A 26231-nucleotide genomic window follows, 5' to 3' on the forward strand; every position below is an offset into this window, starting at 1 on the left:
ATTATGAAGTTACATTTCCATCCTAGTTGTAAAACCAATTTCTGTACAGCAGAAAAAGACTAGCATTGCAAGACAAAACATGAGCACAGAATGCATGGAATTACCAGAAGTGACTATCCCACTGAGTGACTTTCTGTACATTTCTTGCTCAATGAAACAAACAGGAATTCAAGGGGATAAGATACGAAGAATAAATCAAGGAAAATCTTTTCTTCCACTGGAGTTTCTACGTGATGGTAATCATTACTCCGGATTTCTCTTACCAAAACAGCTGACTCATTTTCAACTCTCCCCTTCTACTCTACTTCATTTTACTGATCCCAGAAAGAAAGCAATCCTTTTAGATAAGTAATTTGACAGCAGCACTTTCATTAGCATTTCTAATTGCTTGATTTCTGGGACATCTCCTACCACATTGCACAGAGCTGCCCAGTAAAGCCCAGCTTCACTGCACATGACTACTTGGTCACCAGAACAGTTGCAAGCTCTATCTATACCTCACAAAAATGTCAGTTCCCTACCCCCCCCCCCCCCCCCCCCCCCCCCACGGTAATTTTTGGAAGAACTCTTATTGTGAGTAAGAGAGTAGTTTATATATCACTGCATGACCTAACTGGCCATACTAAGATTTTACTCACGCTTTCTTAGAACATATAACATGGCTGATTAGATCTTCTCCAAGCACAAGCACGTTAATAGATATATGGAAATGTACTTGAACCGTGGGAATTCCACTAGCCCCATAAAAACAGCTAGAATTCCTTTTCAGGGTAAGCCTGGAACCTTAATCATAAGCTACTTAGCATTTTCAAGCAAGCCTGCATCCAGCCAAAAGGATAAGCCTTCTCAAAACCCACACTGAGAAAAAGTGTTTAATGTGAAAAAAATATATATCAACAAAAAAGAGAAAGCTTAAAAACAAAGCCAGAACTAATCTGTTTTCAGTGCTGTGCTTAATTCCACTGCTGGAAACATTCAATTGGTAATGTTAGGCTAACAAAATCCAGGCTCATCTAAATATTTTATTATTTAAAAGCATAAATGTTCACTACACATCTATTTGTAAACTGGTTAGGAATCAAATGTTCATTAAGAAAAACATACAAAACTGCAGCCTACAGCATTACCCCTAGGGCTTATATCTTTGCTCACCTGTTGAGCAGGGAAATTTTATTTCTATTTTCTCCTTAGTCTTAATATGTGTCAGTCTACTCTTTATTCAGGAGCTTCTAGAACCTATCAAAAAATTTCATGAAATTGAGACCCATTTTCACTAGCCTATGTTGCAGCAATAACAAAAATGTTAAAATTCATCTCCTACTCCAAAGAGTAGATTCCTTTAATAGAAGATAGAAGATACCCTCTAATAGGACCTACTATTGATTCTCATTGCCTGTTTGTTTGTTTTTTAATAATGCCTGCATGTAAAGATATTTTATAAGGAACAGCAAGTAACACCAAATTTTTCTTTCAGAAGAGATATCCTGCATTTTGCGTGATCTGAAATATTCAGTTTTCTAAAGAAAAATTAAGCTACACCAAGTACTTCTATTATCAGCAGTCCCTAAAATGCAATATACCAAAGTAAGATCAGAATATACTTTATAATAATACAATAAAGTATTTGCTACAATATTTCTGTAATTTTAAAAAAAGAAAGATTTCTTCTCTTAGGTAGTGATACAACCAAAAAACTGAAGAAAAAAAAACAAAACTCTTTTTTCAAGTGCTGTATACATAAAAGCTCAATTGCATCTATTTCAGTTAACAGGTCAGAGGATCTGCATGGATCCAGGAATCCACATTAGACACTGACAGTGAAATTGGCTGGATGGACCAGAGACCACTGATCTGACAGTATAGCCATTTATCACTTCCTATAAACTAGGAATGATAATTGCTTCTGCCCTACACACACTATTAAATATGTCATTGGATTTCAACTTACTTAAGACTCAAAACCTGAAGTACTCTGTAGCCTGCCTTGATGCACACATGGCAGTGAGAGAAAATTTCTAGTCACAGAAAGCTTAAGAATACTCACACCAAAGATGAAGTTCTTTTTATTTCTGTCAGTATGGTACTTCAATTAAGTTACTTATTTGTGGACTGGATTGTATTAACTTAATCTCCATAATTAAGCGCCTTTGTGAACTGAGATTCCCACTTACAAAGTAACATGACAAATGCAAACAGCAACATTTCTTTTATGGTTATAGAATGCCACATTAACATTGTTAAAGAATTAACATATATGGATAAATATGTAAAATTAATTTGAATTCTTTCCTGGTTTGAACACAATAGAAATGGACCCCTTTCGTTTCTTCATTATCAAACTAAAATAATCAAAATAATCAAGCATGCCTGTCAAACTTATATTACTCATTTTTCAAAAACCCACAAGCAAGAAAGTATATGAAAATAATACAGCGTAGTAGTTGAGCTCACTAAGAAGGCTGAAAATTAAGATCACTTTAAAAATCAAGAACAATGTAGACTTCAGGCACAGATATTACATCACCCAATAGCAAATTAAGTAAGCATTAATGAAAGCAATCCTCAACTTCAAATTAATTCACTTTTAATTAAGGATTTATATTTCCAAAGCTTTCTCCCTTTAATAAATGTGCTCCAATTCTGAAACACCAAAGAGTCATAATTTTCTACTAATTCTATTCAAAGACATCGGACATCAAAGCTTACTCCTAAGAAGTATTATTTGGTCTACGGGCCCAAAGGCATTAGCTAGAAATTTCACTTTTTCTCTTTTTTCCTCTCCTAAGTAACAGCTCACTATAACAGCGTGACTTTGACTAATTAGTTTGATGCAGGATAGTTTCTGTGGCCTACTAAATCCGATAAAGTACAAAAACACAAACATCCAATACTTCTGACCTCAATTCAAGTAAAATGTACTTAAATTTTAGTATGCCCTGAAGTGCTTTGCTGAATCAGAATGCAAAAACATCCAAGCCTAAAGCGGCTTCCTTCCCTATGACTTCCCTGTAAGACATTTTTTTTTGAGTCTTTCTTTTTCAAGCTACCTGTATTTCTTCTCTCACTGTCTAAATACCAGTTAAAAAAACTGCTATCATGGGAATAAACAGTTGCAAGTGTACACCCAACATATTTTACAAATACATGTATTACAAAACAAACTATTAAAAATCGTCTTAATCAAAATTACTTACAATATAGAAAAGCTATGTACAGAAACATGAGTAACTTCACTGTGACATTTCTTACATGTGCAGAGACAGAACCATTTGTTGTTGCTGCACAAAGCGCGAATAAACGGAAGGAAGAATATTTATTCTTGCAAGGACTACTTATAAAGATTTTGCCAATCAGTTGGCAGCAGCGCTGAACAATTATTAGTAGAATACACACAGTATGGAGACCAGAATAAATAAAAATACAAGCTTTACATGCATTATTGTTAATTACTTCCTATGAATTTACTCACTTCAGTAACTACCTCTTTTGATTTGATGCAAAGCAACGCTAATTCTAACTTGCAACATGCAAATTAAATTGAGACAGTTAAGATAATTTTAACAAGCTGAAAGGAAAACATGCATACTTTGTAACTGAATAAAAGGTTACTTGACCAACGCAGTATTCTTCCACCTTCACTGTTCACTCTAGATGAATTGGTAACATCATAACAACAGTGTTCTGTGCATTAAACTTGTGCTTCCTTAGGTGTTAAGGCTACTTCCTAACCTTACATATCTATTTTGTTGAAAGATCATGGAAAGGAATTGTAAGATAAATTATTCTATCTTAAGATAAACCAGTAAAAGGCACAAATACATTAAACACTTAAACAATTAATAAGAATATTAGATTCTTTATTGTTTTACAATTGTTAATTATTTTCAGGTTTCCTTTCTACGTGGTGACAACCATTAACAGGTACTTCATTTTCTCATTCCTTTAAGTTCCCTTTTAGCCAAAAACACTTTCTGTCAATTTTCTGTCAAAAACTGCAATTTTGCATTTGAACCTGATCTTCTTGATTTCTATTGCAATAAGCAAAAAAATAAGAATTAAAACCTGTGATTCTCCAGTCTTTTCTACATTACTATCCCCTGCCAAGTTTTCTCGTCAGTGCTCTCATATTTTGCAACTTCAAGGAATGACTCTGGGTCACTCTGCAGCACAGCGTCTGCTAGTGGTCCTGGAGGTTCCCTAAATCTGAGACATATACCTACACACCAGACTTAGTGCAGGTATCAAGGGAGCTGTTGATTAACAGCAAAAGCCTCTTTCAGTGCCACTGATTTAAGGTACATCACCTTCACCAGCCTCACAGTACCAAGCCAAGTGTATTGAAGATATGCAATGAATAATATCATTCCACTACAAACTGGATGGTTGCAAAAGCTCATAACATCACTGACTGGAACTTAAGAAATAGCCGTGTTTGTGTATTTACACATGGAGGACTATTTATCAGTATGTTCTTTTGGCACCTAATAATACTGAGGACTCGTAAGGGACACAAAAGTCATAGACTGACCTAAACTGCAGAGGGATGCTCTTGTTAGTAGAATTTGGCTATAAAACTACTCTTTGGGTACTGATTTCAGATCATATCGATTAATTTAGATAAAGGAAGACAGTTAAAATTCCATTTAAAATTGTACAGCAAGCATGAGAGGAAAAAAAAAAACAACAAAACTTCAACTGAAATTTAGCAGAGTATCAAAAAAGCAACAAGGCAACAATGCCCATGACACATTTTTTTAAAAGTAGGGCAGAAAAAGAGCTAGTAGCGAGTGCTTCTCTTCTAATGTTTATCCTCAATTATTTTAATGTGTAAGATCCCACACACACTTTTCATCCTATACTGGAAGTTCTACATAATTCGAAGACTGACAAACATTCTCAAGTGAATAAGTTCACTTTACACTGAAACTTAATACATTCCAGTTACTTCATCTTGCTTTTGCATGGAAAGCAGGACCATCTCAAGGCCACTGCACGATCTCAGAATGTAGTATGTCCCAAATAGTGCTATTTTTGCTGGATCTATTGGACAACTTTCACAGATGCACAGTCCATCTTAGTGCACAAACCTCTGTATTATTCCTAAATGCAGTATCTACTACAACATGGTACAGAAACGTCTACTGCTAGGACAAAAATTTGCCTATCACAGAATCACCCGGGTTGGAAGGGACCTCAAGGATCATGTACTTCCAACTCCCCTGCCTAGCAGGGCCACCAAACATACACATTTAGATCAGGTTGCCCAGGACCCCGTCCAACCTGGCCTTGAACACGTCCAAGGACGGGGCATCCACAACCTCCCTGGGCAGCCCGTTCCAGGCCTAACCACTCTCCTTGTAAAGAACTTCCCCCTAACATCCAACCTAAATCTTCCCTCCCTCAACTTGGATCCATTTCCTCTAGTCCTGCTATTGCCAGCCCTTTTGAAGAGTTTACTCCCCTCCTGGGTGTAGGTTCCCCTCAGGTATTGATAGGCTGCAATGAGGTCGCCCCGCAGCCTTCTCTTCTCCAGGCTGAACAAGCCCAACTCCCTCAGCCTGTCCTCACAGGGGAGGTGCTCCAGCCCCCTGATCATCTTAGTCGCCCTCCTCTGGACCCTTTCCAAAATCTCTATGTCTTTCTTGTACTGAGGGCTCCACACCTGGACACAGTACTCCAGATGGGGCCTCACAAGAGCCGAGTAGAGAGGGACAATCACCTCCCTGTCCCTGCTGACCACCCCTCTCCTGATGGAGCCCAGGATCCCATTTGCCTTCCGAGCTGCCAGAGCGCACTGCTGGCTCATGTTAAGTCTCTCGTCCATCAGGGCCCCCAGGTCCTTCTCTGCCGAGCTGCTCTCAAGGACCACTCCTCCCAGCCTGTATGGGTGCCTGGGGTTCTTCCGGCCCAAATGCAAAACCTTGCACTTTGCCGTGTTGAACCTCATCAGGTTCACCCAAGCCCAGCTTTCCAGCCTGTTGAGGTCCCTCTGAATGGCATCCCTTCCTTCCACCGTATCAACCGCACCACTCAGCTTGGTGTCGTCAGCAAACTTGCTGAGGGTGCACTCAATTCCCTCATCGATGTCATTAATAAAGATGTTAAAGAGCACCGGTCCCAAGACAGACCCTTGGGGGACACCACTTGTTACCGGCCTCCACCTGGACATAGAGCCATTGACCACCACCCTGTCTGCGGCCTTTCAACCAATTGCTTATCCATCGTGTCGTCCACCCATCAAATCCACTTCCCTCCAATTTGGAGATGAGGATGTGGTGGGGGACCATGTCAAAGGCCTTGCTCAGGTCCAGGTAAATGACATCAGTCGCCTTCCCTTCATCCACCAATGCCATCACTCCATCATAGAAGGCCACAAGATTAGTTAGGCATGACCTTCCTCTGGTGAAGCCGTGCTGGCTGTCTCGGATCACATGCTCATTCTTTATGTGATTGAGCATGTTGTCCAGCAGGATCTGTTCCATGATCTTCCCAGGCGCGGAGGTGAGACTCACTGGCCTGTAGTTCCCCAGGTCCTCCCTATACCATTGTATATAACACCGTAGAAATAAGCTTCCTTGATAAACTGAGGGGAACTGATGTAAATGCATCCCTTTGTGATTTCCATGCTCTTCACAGCAAGTAGCCAGAAAAGTAATCACTAATCAATACCAATTGCACAATTGGTTAATATCTCACCATAGCACTCTTTCAGGAGAGCAATGGATGGCACCTAGCAAACAGTAACTTTTTCTAAGAACTGATATGATGAAAATGATTGTGGGTTTTTACATGACTATGGGAGAACTTTAGTCCAAAGCTAATGCATTGAAAGCAATACAAAAACTTTAATGACTTGCTCAACTGTTACTTCTGTAGTTATCAATTGTGTAACTAAAATAATAATTTAATTAGTATATGAAGTAATTAGGATGAAAGAGTATAAAGAGAGCTTAAAAGAAGTCTTTCCTTATTTACTGAGGTGGCCAATGTGCAACCGCTTTAAAAAAAAAAAAGAATCAGCATCCAGTGGTTTAGTATAGAAGTTTTAAAGTTATAAGCATGATTTAATCCCCTTATATTTTACTTGTGATAGTTAGATTTAGTTTTCAGATTATTTATTCACTGTAAAGATTAACAACTTAAATCAGCTTTCAGGATGTATATTGAAGATTTTTGCCTTATATTAAAACTATTAAACATCCTAGAGTTTTGGTAATCAAGAATTGAATAATGTACTTTGGAAAAACCTTCTCTCATTTAAGGTCTTCAAAGGATGAACATTTTTACTGTATCATCAGTGTAGCCACAACAGATAAATAGCCCAAGCTTTTAATTGACATTAAGCCTTCGGAATATTTGCATCTACTTTTTCTTAATCAGAAATTCTTAATTCTTTTCAGTTTAAGGACAGAATGCTGTCAAATTAGCATTAAAACATATAATCATGCTCTGATATCCTGGCTTCTTGTCTAATACATATCAAGAAGTTATAGAATTATAAAAATTCTCTTTCCTCCCTTCCTTTCTCCCTTTAAAAAAAAAAAAAAAAAAAAAAAAAAAAATGCAGTTCTAATGCTTATGCTGTCCATAAAAATAATGTAAAGTTTTAAAAATTGTTCAGAAATTCTCTGACTCATAGTCAATGTGCACTTAAGGAAAATGATAATCATCTTTTTTACATGTGTGAAGGAAAGGTTACTTTCTGAACTCTTACTGATACTATGAATTAATTTAATTACCTTATTTCCAATAGCTTTTTTTGGTGGAAAGTTAAAAGTCCTCACTTGGTGGTATTTATTCTGTAATTTATGATGCAAGCTTCTGAACTCTGCATATCTTCGATAAACATTCCATTCATCGTCCTTTATTCTTATATAAACCTGCAAAACATAGACATGAAAGAAAATATTTTTTTTCCCTAATTCTTAGGCTATTTTCCAACTATTTTAACTTGCAATCCATTTCCTCCTCTTCTTAAGATTTCTGTCTTTGATGAAACACTATGCCGGCTCACATATACATGAAGATCAACAGGCACACCAGGCCAGAAGAGCAGATCCCAAGCTGCACTTCCACAGCATCACTTCTTACCCATAAAGACTCGTAGTTTCAGATACTGCTCTCCTCCCCCACTTTTAGGCTTCATTTCCATGAAAGTTTTTCTCCCTGCTTGAGGAGGAGCATTCAAGTACTGCGACACCCCTCCCCTCCCCCCCCAGAAAGACCATTTGAAGTACATAACATAAAAAGAAACATGAGGAAACATATGAATCAGTCAGTATTAAACAGGAAGTCTGTTGAGCTGCAAAGGATTTTAAACATTAGAGGAATGTTTATTGATGATAATCTTTGGTGAGCTTATAAGCTTATGAGCAATAACAGCCTTACCTGATTAGGGCATGTTTATCTTTAATCTTATTATGTGCAACTTAAAAATGTTTATTACTCTGCAAATAAGGAAGATTTGCAAGTAGCCACGTAAATATTGGAATCTTGTTAAGAATCACAAAATCAGTTTCATTATCTTAAGTTTCAGCCACTGGCAATAATGGAATTCAGCATGTTTTGTTTCTATTTGCTGTACACTTCACATGGAATTGAAGTACGTATGTACCAAATACCAATATCCCACAGTTGAGAAATACAACAAAATAATATTATTGCAATAGCCATCTTGCATCGTCACTAAACGAAACTGCAACTAATGACCACCACCTAGAGGCAAAATATAAATGCAAACTTATATTTTTTAATTCTGGTCTGGGCTCTGTCTTAGTCCCTGGGAATACAAGAAATTATTTTCTAACGGTAGGCTGACTGACCAACATCTGGCTATCAAAAAATATTCACCAGAAGAATGGTATAAAGTGATGGAAAGTGCAACAACGACAGCAGAGCAGCAAAATCCCAAGCTGCAGCAAGCAAGGAGTCTCACAAAGACAACAGCAGCAGGCACAGAAATAAGAGAAGGAAGCTGCTTACGTTTAGAAGACCTCAGGCAGGGATCTCCAGAGAGATTCTCCTCACCTCCACTGCCTACACTTAAACGATCCCACCTGGGAAGGGGTGGATCCTGGCTCCACCCTTCCATCACTCAGTGCATTCCATTGCATGCACCTGAGCTCCCATGGGCTGGACCTGCCTTCCCACCAGGTGCTCCATCACTGGCTCAAGCTATGACTTGCATTTCCACAACAAATGTTCATCAAACTGTACAGATCATGAATATAAGTCACCAGAAAACACCTTTCTAACCAAAAAAGGAATAAATAATCCCCATGAATTACTGAAACATAATAAGCATAGGAATGGTTCATTGAATTCACATCCCTCTGCTCAGGTGCAAAACTAATTACAATACTGATTTGCACTAATACATGGCAAGGCAATATTCAAGATACAAGCCCAAAGAAAAACAAAGCACAGCAAGTATAGAGAGGCTGTGCTTCTGAATAAGTTAGAATGAGTGTGTACTGGAAGGAAAGGTTTACTAATCATATTTATTTCCATTTTAGGTCTGCATTAGACTTTATCATAGTATCACAACAGCAACTCGTGTTTGGTTAATCCTACATTATGATCTCCAAGTTTCTTCAGCTGGCCAGCTTCTGCAAGGCATACTGATCACAGCACTTACACCATTCAGAAAATTCTCTGGTGAATTCTGAAATTTATTTCTCAGATTTTTGTATTTTGTGTTCATTTTCAGATAAACACTGTGCGTGTAGGTGCGTGTAGGTGTATCCAGAAATGTTTTCCATCTTCCAAAACAGAGCTACTTAAGAGATCTGATAAAAAAAAAAAAAGTGACATCTGTGTTTTGCTTGATTTTTCTTCAATTTAATTAGCCCAATAATTTTTTAGATCCATGTGAATTTAAAGTATTTGCAAACTCTGAGGTAAGAAGTCTCAAATTCCTCTCCAATTATGTTGGAAGAAAAAACCACTGTTGGAATTTTTTTTTTTTTTTTTTTTTTTTTTTTTTTTAAGTTCAACCTACTAATTTCAATAGATGCTCTAATTTATATATTGAAACAGATAAAAATCTCTCCACGCCTTTCATGATATGAAAGATTGCTACTGTACTCTAATTACTAGTTTAAGGAATTCTACCTTATTTCAGTTCCTATTCCCACCTCAAATATCTGCTCTTCTGTATACGTAAAGCCTTCTCTACTTTTCAGTTTATAAATTCTCCTGTGATCATTAAGTGCCAATAACTGAGTCCCACATTTAAATTCGTCCCTCCTGTGAAAGCTTCCTTTATTCCAGAAACATCAAATTCTGATCCAAACCGTTTCTTCTTCAAATTTTATTTCATTCATGTGCCAAAATATTGGATCTTCACCACTCTGATATCCTTTACACACTCCTTTACCCTGTGTCACCAATTACCAAATGGACTGATATCTTCCCCAAGATTTCTTAGATACTGATCCAAAAATGTGAAGTCTATCCTTCTCCACTTACAGGTAAATTTCCTTGTGTTACTCTAAAGAATGACAAAATTGAATTCCATAACACATAGCTACCTCTTGTCAGCAGGACTCTCCATCTTCAGATGACTATTCACAGTGCAAGAGGAAAGAATTCCATAAATGCCTGTTTGATTTTAAAAGCTCTATGCCACAAATGCCAAGGTTTCTTTATCGTTATTTATTGCTGTTATCTGGATGTTGACCTACTACTGTGAAATGGTGATATTTCAGAAAACAAATGAAAAAAATTTAAGGGAACATCATAAATGCAATTAAGTGCACAACCAATTTGATCGCTCTTTTTCACTAAAACGATACACTACCTAACAGTTTCAACATCCACAGCTTACTGATACAAGTAGATGGCTTTTGTTAATTTCAAAGAAAATTCTAGACAGTGCTAAGATGTGAGTGCTTGTTATTCTGCTTCTCACAACGGTACCCTTCAACTCAGTCTGAGCACAAGATGTAGCTGTTTCTAGATCAGGTCTTTAAATTCTTAAGATTTGTAACCACTAAATGCTACCAGTTAATTTCTGGTACAGGAATGTGATGCAACTCTGCAAATACAGAGATCTGCTTTAAATTTCCACATCTAATGAGATTCATTACAAAATATTGCTTGCCATAGGAGTGTATAGCTTTATTTCCGAGACCTAATCGGTATCTAAAGGGGAGCTACAGGAAAGAAGGGGACAAACTGTTTAGAAGGGTCTGTGGTGACAGAACAATGGGAAATGGGTTCAAACTTAAAGATGGTGATTTAGGTTAAATATAAGGAAAAAGTCTTTTACAGTGAGGGTGGTGAGGCACTGGAACAGGCTGCCCAGTGTTGTGGTTGATGCCCCATCCCCAGAGACTTTCAAGGCGAGGCTGGATCAGGCCCTAGGCAACCTGATCTAGCTTTGGTGTCCCTGATCAATGCAGGGAAGTTGGACTAGATGACCTTTAAAGGTCCCTCCAGACTCTAAGGATTCTATGATTCTACCATACTAAAGAGTTTTACAGATAAAATCTAATTTTAAAGCAGGCTAAGCATTGTTCCCAATAGCTTTAAGTACAGTTATAAACAGCGTATCTGAGATTTACACTTACTCAAAACAAGTTTCCAACTTCACCTGTTCCAACTGGCACATTTCAGCTTCCTTTATTTATTCGACAACTTCTTCTCACAATTAGCAGTCAGTTTTTATGCCCAAGGTTCCTCAAGAAAAATTTGAACTCCAAAATATATTGGAAACAATCCCAGTAATATCAACATGCTACAATACTGCTACCAAGAATGATGTATTGCAAACAGATTTCTCACACAGCTGATACAAAGAATTGTAATTGTGTTTTTTACTTTCTGCCATTGGAGAAACAAATGATAAAGCAGCAAAAATAAACTGTATTATAAATACATGGACTCTCACAAATGAGCTCGGCCATTTATCTTGTTTGTTACTCCCAGTCCTCAGCTGTTCATTCCATACTGATAGCTTGGTGAATACATTCTTCCACTATTTCAACATTGAATTAAATTCCCTGTATGAGTAGCACATGTTTTGGCAGATAAATTCATAGTGATGTTTTTGAAGGTATTCTGACTTTATATAAATTAATGCTTTCCTGATATCTATAAAATACAGAATACATATTCAGCCTGCACATGATTTTATATCTGAACCTAGATGTAGCCACCACTTCAACTCTAAGTATTCACCATAGAATCATAGAATGGCTTGGGTTGAAAAGGACCACAAAGATAATCTAGTTCCAATCCCCCCTGCTGTGTGCAGGTCATCAACCAGCAGCCCAGGCTGCCCAGAGCCACATCCAGCCTGGCCTTGAATGCCTCCAGGGATGGGGCATCCACAACCTCCTTGGGCAACCTGTTCCAGTGCCTCACCACCCTCTGGATAGAAAAACTTCCTCCTAATATCTAACCCAAACCTTCCCTGTCTCAATTCAAAACCATTCCCCCTTGTTCTATCACTGTCCACTCTCACAAACGGCCATTCCTCCTCCTTTTTATACACTCCCTTCAAATACTAGAAGGCCACAATGAGGTCTCTCAGGAGCCTTCTCTTCTCCAAGCTAAACAAGCCCAGTTCCCTCAACCTTTCCTCATAGGAGAGGTGCTCCAGCCCATAGTGAGATACACATTTGTGTACATACGCATGTCTACACTTCAATATATAATGGATGCACACAGGCACATAAAAATAGAATGTAGGCCTATTTTTTGGTAAACTCGTTTTTCTCCCCTCCCTTTAGTGTCAGAAAACAGTTATTTGCCTAACACACAATGATCTTGGTCATACAGAGAAGAAAAATTGCTACGAATACCATTGATATATCCTTCATAAGGAAAGATCTTAACAGATACTGAGAGCAAACTTTAAGAAAAATGACAGATGTTTCAGGTTATTTCTATAATTAGTTCTTGCTCATTTTTCTTCTTAAAACATCTAAAGACAAAGCAGACTAAGTAGATAACTACTCAAAGGAGTTCTGTGCATTTGTATTACTAAACACAAACAACTAACAAAAGACATTCTATGTCTTTTTACACAGTTGCTTCTACCTTTTCATGTTACATATCTCTGGCATCTTTGCACTGTCAACAGACAAAAAGAATATTCAGAAAAATGATCTGTACATTTTTCACACAATTTTTTCATATCCAATATCATAAGAATATACTGCAGAAATAAGAAAATTCTCAAAATTGTCTTTTTGACATTGTAAAATGTCAAGTATTTTAGAATCTTGCTATGATATTGGCTTTATTTTTTCCTCGTTTGAGGCCCACTCTAACAGTCAGAATTCTTTGTTCTTCATTAATGATGCTCATTAATGATGAGCAACTGATGAAATCTATTCAAAGCCACTCCATAGCAGCAGAATGTATTTTCTAAACTCCATGAGGCTTTGGATAAAGCTCTGAAACTCTTCCATCCTGGGAAATATTTTTTCCAATAAAACAAAGAAACTTCATGCCAAATATCTGCAATACACATGAATTTCACATGTTCTCAAGCTTTCAAGATTTCTTCTTACAATCAAGCACAATCAAATTGTAAAAAAAAAAAATCTAACTACAGGGGCTGCTCCAAAAGTAATGTCTCCTATTTTATTACATTGTCTCACAATATCAGAAGCAGATGTTGATGGCATGGCAGTAGAGGTTGAATCTTTCTGCCAATATCCCATTATATTTTATTGCCATACAAGAGATGGCAGCAGAAGGGCAGTCTGACAAAATGTCATCTGACACGGTAATGCATATGAAGCAAAGGCATGGAACTGAATTCCTTCACGATGGAAAAATAGCTTGCACTGATATTCATTGATGATTTCAAAACATTTATGGAGACCAAACAGTGGATGTTAGCACAGTGAGGCAGTGGGTGGCACCTTCCAGCAGGGGTGACAGCAACAGATTTTTATGAGATCAGCACATAGGCTCTTGCTTATCACCAGCCAAAATGCATAGCTAATGTTGGTGACTATGTTGAAAAATAGCATCCCGTAGTTGAGAACTTTCCCCATGTACTGATGGTGTACTGATGGACAGTCAGCTGAATGAGCCAGCAGTGTGCCCAGGTGGCCAAGAAGGCTAATGGCATCCTGGCTTGGATCAGGAATGGAATGGTGAGCAGGACTAGGGAAGTAATCCTACCCCTTTACTTGGCACTGGTGAGGCCTCATCTCAAGTATTATGTTCAGTTTTGGGCACAGAAAAGACATGGAGGTACTTGAGCAGGTTCAAAGAAGGGCAACAAGGCTTGTGAAGGCCTTGGAGAACAGGGCCGATGCAGAAAAACTGAAGAACTGGGGCTGTTTGGTCCGGGGAAAAGGAAGCTGAGGGGAGACCTTGCTGCTCTCTTCCAATACCTGAAAGGTAACTACAGCAAGAGCGGGGCCGGTCTCTTCTCACTGGTGACAGGACGAGGGGAAATGGCCTCAAGTAGCGCTAGGGTAAGTTTAAAGTTGGATATTAGGAAACACTTCTTTACAGAAAGGTTGTTAAGCAGTGGAATAGGTTCCCTAAGGAGGTGATTTGAGTCACTGTCCCTGGAAGTGCTTAAAATCCATTTGGAGATGCTCAGGGACGTGATTTAGCAGAGGGCTGTTAGTTAGAGTAATATGGTTAGATCACAGTTGGACTTGATGATCTGTAAAGTCTTTTCCAACCTGAGTGATTCTATGATTTTATCAAATAGTGCTTACTGTGCTCTTTGGATCTGTAGTAGTTTTCACTGAAATAAAGAGGAGGCATTACTTTTGGAATGACCTACTACATTTCATAAGAAGTTACCAGTAAGAATAAACAAAATTCTTCAAACGTCTAAGCAAAATAGTAACGAATGTGTCCTATGTTTCAGTGAAGCAGAATATCATTAAAGATATTTATTTACTTATTTGAATTGTGTGAAATATAAACTAAGATTTTATAAAAGACAAGTCATTTGGACTATCTCTAATAAAATTGCACTGAGATCCATTTCAGTCAGAAACTTTACTATAGCATCTATGTTAAGAAGAATTACTTACTTGATAAACATGGAATGCATTAGCAGCTTTTCCACGCAGAAAGACTGAGGGAATCCAAACATTAATAAGAGCTCGATTTGATCTGAGTAGATAAGAGAAGTACTTAAAACAGGGAAAATAGAATAACATGTTTAGGCATTAAAATTGCAAAGTTCCTGTTGTAGTTTAAGCCATCAGGTGGCTCAGCACCACAGTCATTCGTTAACCCCCCCTTCCCAGTGAGACAGGGAAGAGAACAGAGAAAAAAAAAAAAAGAGTAGAACTCATGGGTTCTATAAAACTATTTACTACAACAGAAAAAAGGAAAAGGACAATAGTTACGACTATATCTATCTATATATATGAATAATAAGAAGTGATGCACAAGTAATTGCTCACCATCCCCCAACCAATGCCCAACTAGCCCCCAAAGCAGTAGAAGAGAGAGAGATGAATTTCTCCCCCTCTTCAGAACTCCTTCTACATAATATTATATAGTATAGAATAATCCTTTGGACAGTTCAAGTCAACTGTACTAATTCCATTACTTCCCAGCTCCTTGGACCTTTTGCTTTGTGTAACACTGCTTAGCAGAAACTATAAACAGTGTTGAGTTATCAATGCTGTTTTTCTCCTAGAACCAAAACCAGCATCACACCAGATATCACCACACAGAAAAAAATACCATCCCAGATTAAAGAAAGGCAGCTCCACAAAATTAACATAACTGAGAAAGAAAAACGGAAGCAAATTTATTACTTAAAAAAAAAAAAAAAAAAAAAAAAATGTAGTCAATAACATTTGATTATTAATTTCAACAAGATCAAAATCTTGGTCCATACAGCATACTCAACAGCAAAGATAAGAGTTCATTAAAAAACAGAAGAGCATTGGATAGTTACAGAGAAGCCACTCCCCTCACAATTAATTTCCAGGTTTCTACACTATAAAGACACCAGCTACACCATTCACAAAAAGCTAGATTCATTCATCAAAATCACACCACTTTGATAGGTGATGACCTACTGTTTTTTTTTGTTTGTTTGTTTGTTTTTTTTGTAGTGCTATTTGTATGCAATGAGATAAGAAGATAAGAAGGATCACCACACTATAAATCTACCATCTATCAAAATCAGAACAATAGAAAACAGTAACTTGGTGTTATTTTAGAATACTAAGTTCTAGGACACTGGATAAACATTTCAAGAAGATCTTCATGAATCTAAACTTCCTGTTTAACTTCATTAAACACTGTACCAGGGCACGGACTGTACAACTCTCCACACTTTTTTTTTTTTTAAACAATGAAGCACCACATCAGAGAATTCAGTTTTTTGAAATAACATAGTAAAGGAAATAAATCTATTTATTTGCATATTTTTCTTTCCCATAAATGCACAAAAGATGCATATCAGAAACTTACATTTCAAAGTCTGACAGACTCTGATCTTCAGATGTTTGACTCAAATCTCCAGGGACCTATATTTACATAACAGAAATCACATGCTGATTATTATGCTTTCTACATATAATATTATAAGAAAACTAAAATTCAACACTCAAGTTGCAAATCCCAATAAAAACTATTACTAAGAAACAATCATGCCACAGTAGCTTAAACATATCACACTTGCAAGGTCTTTATGTTATAACTGCTTTGAGAATGAGCAAATCTGGCTTTGTAAAAGGAAGGCATTTTTAATTTTTTTTTTTTTTTTTTTTGAGAATCTTAGAGACAAATATAATAGATTGAGAGCAAGTTGAATTCAGCTGTTAGGAGGCCATTATAGCCACTGTCTTCAGAAACATACATTAGAAAAAAATACTAAATTAGCGATGCTATCCATTGTTTCATTGATCGAAATTTCATATGGGATCTCTCTCCGTTCAAATCCTATCTCCACGTGCTCTATGACAGCCCATAACGCCCGCAGACTGCACCGCCACAGCACTCGGGAATAAAACCATGGCTGCACACAGACAAAACACCCTCGGCAAACACCGGACAGCCCAAGGCGAGGTGACCAGAGGCCACAGACAGGGCCGCAGGGCATCCCTGGCTGCAGGCAGGCAGAGCCATGTTTCGCCCTCCCCGCCGTGCCCTGGGGCATTACTGGGGCCTTACCGGGCGTTGTTACCGGGGCCTTATCTGGCCGGCCCCCAACACCTCCCTTAGTGGCAGGTGAATGAATTTCACTTCATTTTAAATTGTAGTTTGTAATAAACTTTGATATGATAAGTCCTCAGCAAATGGCAAGTTTCAACCTCTGTTGCCATCTCATTAACATCTGCCTCTGCTGTTGTGGGCCAACATAATAAAATGGGCATTACTTATGGATCAGACCTCGAATAAGGGATTTAGCTCGTGATACAAAGGGAGGGATAAAATTAAGAGGAGGAAAAAAAGGCAAGTATAATGACTAAAGAAACAGAACAGAAATACCATATTTTCATAGAATTTTTAAAAAATGACTGAGTGTAACACCTACAATTTCATTGCCTCTAGGTGCTTTACAAAACTTTAGAACAGCAATTGCTGATCTCTGTAGATTTATGGATATAGGTGACCTCATATTTTGAAACCTATCAATTATTTCATGTTGTTCAACCTTTAAAACAAAGCTCAGTTAAAAAAATTAAAACCCTTATATTTGAATACTTCAAGCAATTTTATTGTCTGAACATATCTGCCTTACATTCAATACTGCTGAAGAGAACGAAAGTATCAAAAATACCAAATAAGGTACTCTTGGTTGATGTTTCACCAGCTGCTATTTCTGATAAGCCGATACAGATTTTACTTCAACATGAGTAACAGTTTTGAGCTAAGTCAAGAATGATATTCCTCTATTTCATAAACAAACTCTTACCGGCCCTCTCAAATCAATTAGCTCCTGTCTCATCTGGGACACAAGAGCTTCTTTAGCCATTAGAGCACGGTGCAGCCTCTCATTAAACTCGATCAATTCCCCATGCATTTCGGCCACCTGAAAAACATAATCCAGAGATAAATGTGTCCTAACCTGAAAAAAATTACTCCTATCAGCATTACTAGACTACAAAGTTGAATGAAAGCTTCAGTTCTGAGATGATCTATCAATACCTAATATATCTGGCAACGGATTTGTCTTGAATGGACAATGGTGCTTGTAAGCCTTACAGAAAGGAAACACGAGCCAAAAAGAATTCGTAGAATTATTTTCAAGACAGAAAAAAAGACTCCATTTAGAAAATCCTACTATTAGAAGTTTTCAAGTAAGTAAATTATTTCTACATTCTCTATAAAAAGGTAATGTTGATGTGGACCAGAATCATAGAATGCAAGGTAAGCACTCCTAAGGCATAGCAAGAAAAGCTACACTTAGGAGAAGTCAAAAAACAGCAACAGGTTGGCCCTGGTAGTGGGCATAGTGGACTACGGTAAGAATACAGTTAAGCGTTATAATTTTCAGGTTACAGCAACTCTTGCAACATCTCAAAGAGCCATCAAAACTAGGAGAATACAGAGGATTATGGGATAATATTAATAGGAGCAGAGTGAAATAGGATAAACCTCAATCCTCTACTTCAGCAATAGCACAGTGACTTGGATTTTTGCCAAATGTCTTTAGAGTTCATACTTTTCTTTCTGGAGATAGATCACTCCACTTCAGGCTTTCCAGGCTGAGATCACAGAATAACAGAATTGCAGGGGTTAGAAGACACATATTGGGATCATTAAGTTCCCTGCTAAATCAGGTTTCCCTACAGCAGGTTGCTCAGGAAGGCATCCAAGCTGGTTTTGGATGTGTAGATTAAGCAATAAAATAATTCCAGTAACTCTGGGTAAATTATTTTCAAACTAGCTTAACCACTCAATGCAATTCAAAGTGTCTGGTGTTGCATTTAAGAATATTTAATACAAAGTAATATAATATTTAAAAGAATGTAAGAATATTTAAGAATATAATAAACTCCTCTCTGATTTATGTTAATATTCACAAAAGGTTCAGCTGATGTGCTAGAGGAAAAGGATGTTATTCAGAGGGCCCTTGCCAACCTCATCCAGTTCAACAAGGCTAAGTGCAAGGTCCTGCACCTGGGTCAGGGCAACCCCAAGCACGAATACCAGTAGGGCAGAGAATGGCTTGAGAGCAGCCCCAAGAAGGATTTGGAGATGTTGATTGATGAAAGATTCAAGATGAGCCAACAATGTGCACTTGCAGCCCAGAAAATCAAACGTATCCTGGGTTGCATCAAGTGCTACCAGCAGGGTGAGGGAGGTGATTCTGCCCTTCTGTTCTCATGAGACACAGCCTAGAGTACTGCACCCATTTCTGGGGCCCCAACACACAAAGGACATGAAGCTGTTGGAGCAGGTCCAGAGGTGGGCCACAGAGATGATCAGAGTGCTGGAGCACCTCCTCCACAAGGACAAGCTGAAAGAGCTGGGGCTCTTCAGCCTGGAGAAGAGAAGGCTCTGAGGAGACCTTATAGTAGCCTTCCAGTATCTGAAGGGGGCCTACAGGAAAGCTGGGGAAGGACTTTTTATAAGGGCAAGTAGCAGCAGGATGAGGATAAACAGCTTTAAACCTGAGAGTGATAGATTTAGACTAAATTTTAGAAAGAAATTCTGAGTGTGGTGTGACATTGGAACAGGTTGTCCAGTGATGTTGTGGATGCTCTTGCCCTGGAAGCATCGAAAGCCAGGCTGGATGGGACTTTGAGCAACACGGTATAGAGGGAAGGGTCCATGCCTATAGCAGGGGGTTGGAACTAGATCTTAAAAGGTCCTTTCCAACCCAAACCATTCTATGATTTATTTCTATAGAAATGTTCAATATTTAATAGGAGGTTTGGTTATTAAATTCCATTACTTCCACCTGGGAAGTCATTTATATTCAAACCTAAGATGAATCCATAATCTTTCTCTCTTTTTTGTTCATACTTCTTTTTTTTAAGCAATTAATGAATTATATGTTACTTTACAAAAGAGAATCTTGTATTAGGAACTTTTTCCAACATGATGACATCAACTGAACTGGTAGCTTCCATCAAGAATTTCCATACTACAGTACTCCATAAGCTACATTATAAAGCTTTATGAAAATTAAACACAATCAGAAAAGATCCAATCAGAAAGCTGTACAAACGCTTAATAAAATATATATATATATTTCATTATGTTCTTGGGAATCTTTAAAGTTCAATTCATAATACAATGAAGCTTATGAACAACGTACTGTAGCTTATACAATGCCCAAAACCTACTGTCTGACCACTTCATCGCCATCAATTATAACCTTAAGGAACTTGCTTATTAAAAATCTTCATAAAAGCAGTATTTCTTAATGCAGTAAAATAAATCAGTTCAAAATTGATGCATGAAATCACTGCTAGGCTGAAAAATAACATAATTAAACAAATATAGCTTTTTTTATTGTAAGCAATGTCACATTCTTATACCAATCAATTTTAATAATATGAATGTATATCTGTAAGTGTTTCAATCACATGAATTGCTTTAAATTAGCTTTGAAGTTGAATTAATAAACCTGCATGTTAACCACAGAAGTATGAAAAATAAGTTTTTAATTTTTAGAACAAAAATAAAATTTTATTTTAGACTAATGGGGGAAAAAAGCTAAAGATAGCATTTGAAGCTGTAAATGTTTTCTATGTTATCATTACTATCCCTCAGAAGTTATGCAGCATACTTTACCTCAATCAATTTTCTTTCATAAGAGCTGGCTAGTTCCTCATTGTTTTCTACTTGCTTTTGCTCTGGAATATTAAGTTCACCATCAGTGCTCCAAATGTTTGGCAAAACTAAAAACAAAGAGATACCTCAAATTAAAAACATTAAATTACATAAGACAAACTGTTTCAAAGTAGCAGTTCTAAAAGAAACAGTTCTTAGAAGTATCAAAACTGGATGTAATATTAAACAGTATTACAAATACTACAGTGAAATGCTGCAGGGAACTTTCTAGTATGTACTGTTAGACAAGTTCTCTAATCTTCATAGGAAAAAAATAAAAGCTAGAAGAATCTGGCTATTTTGTGACTACAGCTACATAGGTAGCAACTCCAGCTCCTACCAGTACCCTTTGAAAACTAAGCTTATGTTTTGTTTTTCTTTTTTGTAATTACTGTTCCAAAACATCATTTCATATTACTTGCACAGAACTATTCTGCACAACATCATAGTAATTACAGATAACAGGGCTGAGAAATGACATTTCAAGCCTTCACGTGACATTTCGTCCCTTTGCATACAGCAGAATCAGCTGTATTTATTTTATTCTTTACAGTTAGTTGTCTAATTTATTCTTAGAAACCTTCAATAAAGGAGATTTCATGCTTCTGTGCACAATTTATTTGAATGCAAGTACTCTTCTCAGAAAAGGTTTTCTTGTAGTTAATCAAACTTGCTCCACTTGCCACTTAAGCCCATTACTTCCCATCCACAGCAAATGAAAACTGGTTTATTCTATTCCAGTTCCTAGCTACCACTTACATATTTGAAGATCACTTGAAGGTCTAAGTAAATCTCCTCCAAATTACACAAACTCCAACTCAAACTTATCTTCACAGATCATGAATTTCCAGAAAGAAACAAGTCTGCGCATGTAAACTAAGTAAGTCCCAATAGAAGAGATCTAATAAATGCTTTTATTATTTTCCAAAATCTAGACTACACGTACAATGACAATAAAGTATGTAGAAGACACCATAATTCATCTCAGTACTGTCCAGTCAGGAAAATGACTTTATCTTCAAATAAGAATATGTATATATTCAGAAGTCAGTTTGCATTTGAAGTGAGTTTCGAAAGCTACTTTAAGATCTAATTCTTGTAAATCTTGCTTGAAGTTCTTTGAATAGAAACTTCTAAGATCAGCATTCCATATCAGCATAAAATTTGATTATAGATCTTTCCTAAGCAACAATTCTGCATAAGACTTCCACAATTTGATGAAAGCTGTCTCTGCACAGTCAGTATTCCCTTTACGTTTTTACATCTCTCACTTGCAAAAAAAACCACAGGAGACTACAGCAATGACATACCATATTTTATCATAGCTACTTTTACACTTACTCTACTCAAAGTAAACAAAAACCAAAGGCAGCAAGAAAACAAATATGATAGGCAAAGACAGAAAAAAAAAAAAAAAAAAAAAAAAAAAAAAAAACCAGCAAGGCATAAGAAGCTAAGATCAATTTTACCGAAGAAAAGCATGCATTACTTCATAACAGAGCCTCTAATTTATCATGGTTTCTCCAAACCAACATTTACTAACTGCAATCTTGTGGCTATTGAAAACGATGACTGTCACAAAGGCTAGTAAGTGACTATTAATCATATACTATGCTATCCTTATTTGTCCACTACCAGCACAGAGAGAACCCATTGGATAGTTTCATTACAGAATACCTCCTCCACAGATAAATTTGTTAAATACAGAATCACAAAATGGCCAGAGTTGGAAGGGACCTCAAGGATCATGAATCTCCAACCTCCCCCACAGGCAGGGCCACCAACCTCCACATTCAATACTAGACCAGGCTGCCCAGGGCCCCATCCAACCTGGCCTTGAACACCTCCAGGGATGGGGTATCCACAACCTCTCTGGGCAGTTGTTCCAGCTCCTCACCACTCTCCTTGTGAAGAATTTCCTACTGACATCCAACCTAAATCTTCCCTCCCTCAACTTAAAACCATTTCCCTTTGTCCTGCAGTTATCAACCCTTTCAAAGAGTTGATTCCCCTCTTGTTTGTAAGCTCCCTTTAGGTACTGGAAGGCTGCAATGAGGTCACCCTACAGCCTTCTTTTCTCCAGGCTGAACAAGCCAAGCTCCCTCAGCCTATCTTCATAGAGGTGTTCCAATGCCCTGATCATCTTCGTGGCTCTCCTCTGGACCCTCTCCAACAACTCTGTCTTTTTTGTACTGGGAGCTCCACACCTGGACACAGTACTCCAATTAATGTGCTTGTTCTCTCAAATTCACTTACTTAGTATCTGGACTGCTTTGCATATAGTCATGTTTCACTTCTATGCTTTGATATTAAAATAAATAAATAAATAAAAGAAACAGAAAGCTGCAAGTCTCTAACCTGAAATTTTCCAAGTAGCTCAAAGTTTAAGGCAGTATTTTCTTTTACTGTTTACTTCAATTTTCATTTCTATTTAATAGCCAGATGTTATTAACAATAAATCAAAACCTTCTAATGATCAGAATTGCAATGTTTATTTCTTGAGTCTTTCAGAAAGTGTTTCTACCAATAAATGTATTTATTGGTTCATAAAGGTTACTAGGTAATGTCTTCATTAATTTTTAATTAAAGACAGAGACAAAATGGTGACCTTTTATATGTAAAGCATGCAAAACTATACAAGAACCTAGCAGTCCTCTATAAGTATCTGATTTTACAAGCTATAAATTGGCTTTACTTTCAGGTTACCCTTTAATCCAGATTGAAACTGATGTCACTCATTTGTTCAAGCACTGCTCATTAATAAATACTTCACCGATTTAGATTTTTAACAGTAAATTTAGTTGACAAGAGACACACAAACATATTCTAGTTCCAGCATCTAGTATTGTCTATAAACGTGACAGTGCAATGGTGCAGTCCTTGCCTGCCCTCCCATCACCCCCAAACCAGCCTGGTTCTTATGCCCAAGGCCTCATGCAGAAAATGAGGCGCAAAAGACCTTGCCCTTGGCAGCAATAGCAATCAGGGTTTCACTACTAGCACTTAGACACCTGATAACAGACACCCGGGTTCCACAGAACCAGTTCTGAGTTGTAGGATTAAGTCAATCATCTTACCCCATAAATAGCAAGCAGTCTGAGAATCCCCTGGAGAGTTCTTGCAAGCAGCTGGCTGTGCACCCATAATCTCCTCTAGAGTAGGGACATCTCTCAAGGTGCACAGAGGTGCACCAGTGACATGGTGGCACCTTGCCAACAGATCCTCAGTAAGTGATATATTGTTCTTAAGCTATACTAGTTTCACTAAGATTTTATTTTAAATTCATCATGCACCCTCTACCCTCCATGTAGCAAATAGTCAAGAATATCTAGCCATTTCAAATCTTGTTAAGTTCGCTGTTATCATTCTAAATAGATATAAGATTTGAACAATCAACACATATCTTTCTGCCTTTCCTCTTACAAAGAAAGTGTGCAGTGCTTTTTCTCCTTCCTCTGTGACAAAAAGGAAGAATATACTTATTTCTACACACTGATAGTATTTGGTCAGTACAGTAACACATGTCATTTCACTGTTTGAACTAACTGAAAGTTTATAACACTTGCTCACACTGAAACACAACATACAAATAGAACATCCAGAATTTCTAAGAAACAATTATTATTAGAAGTATATTTTTTTCATTTTACTTCCTTATTTTAAAGTTCTTCTGACACTAATGCAGCATAAGTACACTTAGTAGAAGGTCTTACATAAAATACAACTCCGACAACATGAGCAGCTTTTGATAGATGAAGAAAGAAAGACACCAGATGGCATGGCATAACTCAAGATTAATTTTGTTCCTTCATTAGACTGTGCTTTCCAAACCATGCTATTCCTTGTTTTCTTGCAAATACAATATTATTTGCAAGCTGCTGTCTGCATCTTCCAAATTAGATTAGTAGACAATTTACTTGCTGCCCTTCTTTGAATCACAGAATCACCCGGGTTGGAAGGGACCTCAAGGATCATGTACTTCCAACTCCCCTGCCTAGCAGGGCCACCAAACATACACATTTAGATCAGGTTGCCCAGGACCCCGTCCAACCTGGCCTTGAACACGTCCAAGGACGGGGCATCCACAACCTCCCTGGGCAGCCCGTTCCAGGCCTAACCACTCTCCTTGTAAAGAACTTCCCCCTAACATCCAACCTAAATCTTCCCTCCCTCAACTTGGATCCATTTCCTCTAGTCCTGCTATTGCCAGCCCTTTTGAAGAGTTTACTCCCCTCCTGGGTGTAGGTTCCCCTCAGGTATTGATAGGCTGCAATGAGGTCGCCCCGCAGCCTTCTCTTCTCCAGGCTGAACAAGCCCAACTCCCTCAGCCTGTCCTCACAGGGGAGGTGCTCCAGCCCCCTGATCATCTTAGTCGCCCTCCTCTGGACCCTTTCCAAAATCTCTATGTCTTTCTTGTACTGAGGGCTCCACACCTGGACACAGTACTCCAGATGGGGCCTCACAAGAGCCGAGTAGAGAGGGACAATCACCTCCCTGTCCCTGCTGACCACCCCCTCTCCTGATGGAGCCCAGGATCCCATTTGCCTTTCGAGCTGCCAGAGCGCACTGCTGGCTCATGTTAAGAAATTTGAAATTTCTTCAAAACTTTGAAATTAAAGTTAATTTTTAATTTGAAATTTCTTTAGTGCCCAAATTTTCCATAATTGTCATATCAATTCACTAAATGATAAAAAGTGATCTCTTCATACTTCTTCCATTTTTAGCAAACTTCAGAAACAAACTACTAGCAGTAAGGAACTCCCATTGTTCCTGTCATCATTTCACAGAATCACAGAATTGTAGGGGTTGGAAGGGACCTCTAGAGATCATTGAGTCCAACCCCCTGCCAAAGCAGTTCCCTGCACCAGGTAAAAAAAAAAAAAAAAAAAAAAAAAAAAAAGCACAAATCCAATTAAAGCATTTCAGGGTTTCCCTCCCGATACCCACATTTTACGAAACCTTTTCAAGGTTAGTCAATTAGCTTCAAGGGTCTGTTTGGATAAGTGAGAACAACACAGAACTCCTTAAATAAACAGAGCGTAGAATTATAATATCTTAGCAGGTTTAAAAAGTGGTAGACGTTTAGATGGCTGAGAAATCAAGATTACAATTTATTTGATGTTTATAATGTAAAAATATTTAATTAAATATCAATATTCAATCTGTTCTGCCTACAGTAATTTTCACTCACTTTGAAAGCTATTCGAAAGCATACCAGGTATGCTATTCTGAACTAGACACAGTTCTAAAGTTTGGGCATTGTATTTATAAACATTTTTTTTTTTAAAAAGAAAACATTCAGCAAGTCATCTCAAGGGAAGCTATCATGCTGACTTCTGTTTAGTTCTAGGAATCTATTCTCTACAATTAGAAAGATTAACATGGTGGGAGGGCAACACATGAGTGAAACAGCAAAGGGACCAACGCAGATAGGAGAATATTTCAAAGGAAAAGTTAAGGTGCTCACCCATTTCCAAAGACATCCATCTCTA

At 37.7% G+C, this 26231-nt stretch overlaps 1 protein-coding gene across 1 annotated transcript in view; it reads right to left on the bottom strand.

Annotated features, from left to right (window-relative positions):
- SNX29 (sorting nexin 29) overlaps positions 1–26231 on the bottom strand; it is a gene marked incomplete at both ends in the record, with an annotated part of 82896 nt that overhangs the window by 17792 nt on the left and 38873 nt on the right. The window contains 5 exons of the mRNA XM_079542764.1: positions 7740–7880; positions 15021–15102; positions 16423–16478; positions 17870–17986; positions 20701–20807. Of these exons, the coding sequence (XP_079398890.1) occupies positions 7740–7880; positions 15021–15102; positions 16423–16478; positions 17870–17986; positions 20701–20807 (503 nt within the window). The remainder of the gene's footprint in view (positions 1–7739; positions 7881–15020; positions 15103–16422; positions 16479–17869; positions 17987–20700; positions 20808–26231) is intronic.

The sequence above is a fragment of the Tetrao urogallus genome (assembly GCF_951394365.1).
Source record: "Tetrao urogallus genome assembly, chromosome: 15".
Lineage (NCBI taxonomy): Eukaryota > Metazoa > Chordata > Aves > Galliformes > Phasianidae > Tetrao > Tetrao urogallus.